We start from the raw sequence: 4,596 nt of genomic DNA, 5'->3' as shown, positions 1-4,596 counted from the left end.
TCCGGCGCGCAGGGGGGTCCGCGGGCTCCGACCGTGCGCGGGGACCACCCGCCCATCACGCCGTGGGGTCCCTGCGCGCCCGCTCTGTGCCCAGGGGAGCAGCCCCCCAAAACAACCCTTGGTATCCACGCAACGAGACCACCGCCCGTTTAAACGTCTGGGCTGGAAGAACGTTGGGGGGGTGGGAATGCTCAGGATATATTCCGGTTTTTATTTTTTATTTATTTATTTTTTTAATAAAGATGACCCGTAAGGGGATCTTAACCCTTGACTTGGTGTCACCAGCACCACACCCTCCCGAGTGAGCCACGGGCCGGCCCCTTACATTACGTTTTTTAGAAAGCAGAGCACAGAACTTGACTTTTGTGACCCTGACTTCACTTGGAGAAAAGAAGCGCATGTGTGAGCCTGAGAAAATGATTGAAATATTAGCCAAAATGATCTCACAGCCATCATCTCCAGGTAGGAGAACTCCGGGCGATTTTTACTGCCTTCAGATTTTGGTATTTTCCATACGGCCTACAATGAACGTATTAATAGTTTTATGATCGGACATGGTTCTTGACTTTTGTAAAGAGCTCAGAGAGCAGTGCTGGAGGAGAAAGACAAGGAAATGACTAGAATAAACTCTGCCGGGGTTGGAGTGAAGCAGGAGCAAAGTAAGGATGGGGAGCCGAGAGGGACCCCAGGGGCAGGTGCTGGGGCGGCAGGGAAAGGACGGTGGAGCTAGGCCTTGGGCCCTCAGGGATGGCAGCCCGCTTGCAGCTGGAAATGAGAGCAAGGAGGGAAAGAGGACACCGCTTGTGAAAGGCACAGAGGCCGGGGGGAGCAGGCCTGAGGCGGGATGGGGGACAGGCCCTCGGGGAGGCCCGAGACCGCTGGGGCTAAGGGGGCTGTGAGCTCTGACCTCTCCGCTCTCTGCGGTCCCCACAGGTCCTGGCAGAGCCCTGGAATACCAGACCCTAAAACTCTGCACCCTAGCTTTGTGACTTTGGGTAAATCAATTCTATGAGCCTCAGTTTCTCCTAACATGGGGATCCTGATTCCTCTGTCATATTGATACTCATTCTGTAAAGCCCAGTAATCATGTTTAAATGATGCTCGGGAGACATTTGCTAAACTTGGTTGATGGTAACTGAACAGAGATTCAAAGTTTTGAAAACCAAAGTGGCTCAGTTGCAGTGCCAGGTGGGAAGGCAGCGCAGGCCTTACTGTCACTGGGGGCTTAGAACTGGAGCCCCCGCCCCTGACCCAGGACCCCCGGCCCCCTCTGCGCCAGAACACCTCAGGGCCACTAGAGGGCGCTCGTCGCACCTTCCCTCCTGGGAGTGAGCTTGGTCCTGGGGCTAAAAAGCACTTCTGCGCGGGATGCGCATTTGCTCTCCGCACTGTCTTAAGCCCTGATTTATCCCCAGGGACTGTGGCCATTTGGGGGGCATAGAGTAACATGTAACCCAGACTGGAGAACTAAGTGACACTCTCTTCTGCCCGTCACCTCCCCTTAGGTCCTATATCTTCACCAGCCTCATCGTGGAGAAGAGAGAAAGGAAGCGGAGGCAGTCCTCTCCCAAGGAGGGCCGGACTCTAGGAAAGAATTTTTAGAAGTCACTGAAGTTGCTGAATCTGTCAGGGCCCGAGAATCACAGAGAAGCAATGGAGAAAGGCCAGGAAGCAAATCTATGCACACCCAGGCATATACCCAGAGAAGCAAAGTCACACACACTTCGGAAACACGCACACAGAGATTCAGACAGAAACATACACAGGACCCCTATACAGAGACCTGTTTTCCTGCCAGAGAGGAAAGCAATCCGATCAAACAAACCCATTATGCACCCAGCTCTCCAGACTTGCGGGATGACAAACCTACAAAAATATGAGAAAAAAAGGAAAACTACTCGGCCCTGGCATGCCCTGCTAGCCTTTTCTTGTAAATAAGCATTTGAATGTGTTTTGTTCTAGGAGCTTGGAGGCAAGCACAAAGGGAGCCCTTTCTCATGCAGGAAGGTCCCTCTGCAACCTCCCCCCCGACCTCCCTCCCCTATCCTGCCATGCGCCCACAGGCTGAGGTGGCTTTCCTTCCTGGGCCCACGTGGGGATCCCTCTGGTTTTAGAGAGCCCTAAGATCCATCTTGATATTTCCAAGTTAAACTGCAGGCTGAGATAAAATTAGGATTTTTTTTTCTTAAATGGGATTGCTTTATTGAGCAAGAGAGAATGTAGAAAGAGGGGGAGGATGGTCCAGGGCAAGCAGAGGGCAGAAGCCCTAAGATCCATCTTGATATTTCCAAGTTAAACTGCAGGCTGAGATAAAATTAGGATTTCTTTTTTTTTCTTAAATGGGATTGCTTTATTGAGCAAGAGAGAATGTAGAAAGAGGGGGAGGATGGTCCAGGGCAAGCAGAGGGCAGGTGCAGAGATGAGGCCAGGCCTTCTTGCTTCTCACCTGTGTATAACCAAGCACCTCAACCCACACACTAGCTTCCCAGAGTGAAAAGTCCTGTCCTAGGTGTTGTCTAAGCTTGAAACCAAGTAGGGAAAAGTCCAGGAATCCACCTCTCCCTCTTCCTCGCTGATGGCTCCCATGTCAGTCATTTTTGGAGAGACTGTCTCCTACAGCTTCTAATCATTCAGAGGCCTCTGCCCTGTCCAGTGCCCATGTGGTGGCCAGGAGGGCAGCAGGGAGGGGCTTGTCCAGTGTGCCTACAGCTCTCCCCTGGTCTTCCAAAAGTTTCCTTTCCCCTTCTCTGGCCATTTCAGGCTGGGGAAATGAAAGCCCCTCTTTCTGGTCTAGAAATGGGTAAATAACACGTAAGTTATGAGCATATTAGCCAAATGCATAAGTCATAAGTGCACAAAGGGGCCGGGTAAATAAAGCTTAGAGCCAGCTAGGGCGAAACACAAAAGGTTGGGACAGTGGGGGTCTTTCTGAGTTCACTCTCCCCGAACTGGGCTAGCCCGGTCAGCGTTGATGCACTCACTGGAGTCCCAGCCTTTGTCCCCTTAAGGGCCCTTGGCTGCTGGGCTATTCGGAGTACCAACACAGCTAAAAAGAGTTAAACAATCGCAGCCTCTCCAACCCCATCTGGAGACAATTGACTGAGTCATTTCAGGGCTTTTGCTGTGTCCCAATAGTTAATTACATGGAGCAATCACTTCATCCACTTTGAAATGCGTCTGCGGGAGACGTGGGGGAGACGACACCTTTCTCCCTCCAGTGGCACCCTCAGTAGGCTGCACGGTGTTCACCTGTGAGCATTGGTTGAAATGCCCAGAGTGCAGGAAGAAAAGGGTGTCGGGGCTGTACAGGACTGTCACCCGCGATGGGTTAGTGGAATATCTCCCTGGGGCACAAACTCTCTCTCCACCTCATTTCCAGACCTGATACAATGTTCTTTCTTTGCCAAAATCAGGAAAACCAAACTGAGGGGAGAGGTCAAAGACGCAGGCCTGATACAATGTTCATTTCCAGACCTGATACAATGTTCTTTCTTTGCCAAAATCAGGAAAACCAAACTGAGGGGAGAGGTCAAAGACGCAGGCTGCTTTTTCCCTTAAATTCCCCACCGTGAGAAAGGAGGGGCCCCTGAGCAGCCCTGAAGGTCCTGAGAGGCCTCAGGAGGTATAGAAGAATGTTTTCTTCCTTGAATGAGCAGGGGAGGGGGCCTGGGTCTCCCCAGCGCTCCTCCTGGATCTGTGCTCCTTTCCAGGACACCTTGGGGGCCCCAGATGCTAAAGATGGAAAGGGAGTCAGCGGCCTACATCGCGGCTTGCGTAAGCCCCGCTTCTAAGTTGGTCCACGCTGTACTGCTTTTTCTCAGAGAGGACACAGTGAACCTGCTGCCGCACCCCCCCCCCGACCCCGCAAAACTCCTCCCCATCTCTGTGGGCCCCTTCCTAGCCTGGCCTGCCTGGAGGGGGGAATAGGATGCCCAGATGCAGTTTGCAGAGTGGTCTGCAGGTGGGGAGGTGGGATGGAACATGGGTCCTGAGCCCGGGTTCCAGGAAGGTTCTCGGTGGAGACTTACCTGCTATCTTTTCCAATGACCTTCTCCTGTGCAAAGATTTGAGTGTAACTTAGTGGGGGAAGCGGCTGCCCAGAGGAAGGAGCCCGAATTAGGGGTAAAGTGGGGATAGCGGGAAGAAGCTGTCCCAGAGCTCTGGGAAGAAGGGAGAATGGAAATCGCAGCAGGATCCCTTCAGTCCTTGATCCTACGGGGACCCTCCGACGGCTTTAGGCAAGGAACCGGCCGGGGGGTGCTGTTTGTGGTGGGGGAACCACGTGGTTGTGGGGAAGGCCGAGAAAATGGGGGGTATCGGCCCAGATGGGGAGACCCCTGCTCAAGGACGGACCACCGGGGAGGGGGCAAGGGAGTCGGAGGCGGGTCAAGTGGGCCCGGACTGAGCTAGACGGCTGAGGACCCCGCCCGGGCTGCCGCGCCAGGCCTCGCCTCCCGCAGTCAAAGCAGAACATTGCGAATTAGCGCATTTTTCGGTCAATTTTCCACTACTTAAGAAACACTAAGCCACACACGTGAGCGGCCGCACCCAGCGCGGCCGGGATCCCTGGCCACGGGCTGGGGAGGGTGGTGGCCG

The 4,596-nt window shown here is 53.7% G+C and overlaps 1 protein-coding gene across 1 annotated transcript; it reads left to right on the top strand.

The window, feature by feature from the left end:
* Positions 1-1,128: 1,128 nt before the first annotated feature.
* LOC103585918 (putative uncharacterized protein encoded by LINC00337) lies at positions 1,129-1,441 on the top strand. The gene is made up of 2 exons (XM_008567025.1): positions 1,129-1,194; positions 1,256-1,441. Exons 1-2 carry the CDS (start codon positions 1,129-1,131, stop codon positions 1,439-1,441), a joined length of 252 nt encoding a protein of 83 aa, XP_008565247.1.
* The last annotated feature ends 3,155 nt before the right edge of the window (positions 1,442-4,596 follow it).

The sequence above is a fragment of the Galeopterus variegatus genome, unplaced genomic scaffold (assembly GCF_000696425.1).
Source record: "Galeopterus variegatus unplaced genomic scaffold, G_variegatus-3.0.2 Scaffold284, whole genome shotgun sequence".
In the NCBI taxonomy this organism is placed as follows: domain Eukaryota; kingdom Metazoa; phylum Chordata; class Mammalia; order Dermoptera; family Cynocephalidae; genus Galeopterus; species Galeopterus variegatus.
This window is presented reverse-complemented; position numbering and strand designations above follow the sequence as displayed.

Coding starts and splice junctions, on each gene's coding strand:
- LOC103585918 (XM_008567025.1), top strand. CDS start 1,129: ATGGTAACTGAACAGAGATTCAAAGTTTTGAAAACCAAAGTGGCTCAG. Junction 1,195..1,255: donor AGTTGCAGTGCCAGGTGGGA/AGGCAGCGCAGG, acceptor CCCCTGACCCAG/GACCCCCGGCCCCCTCTGCG.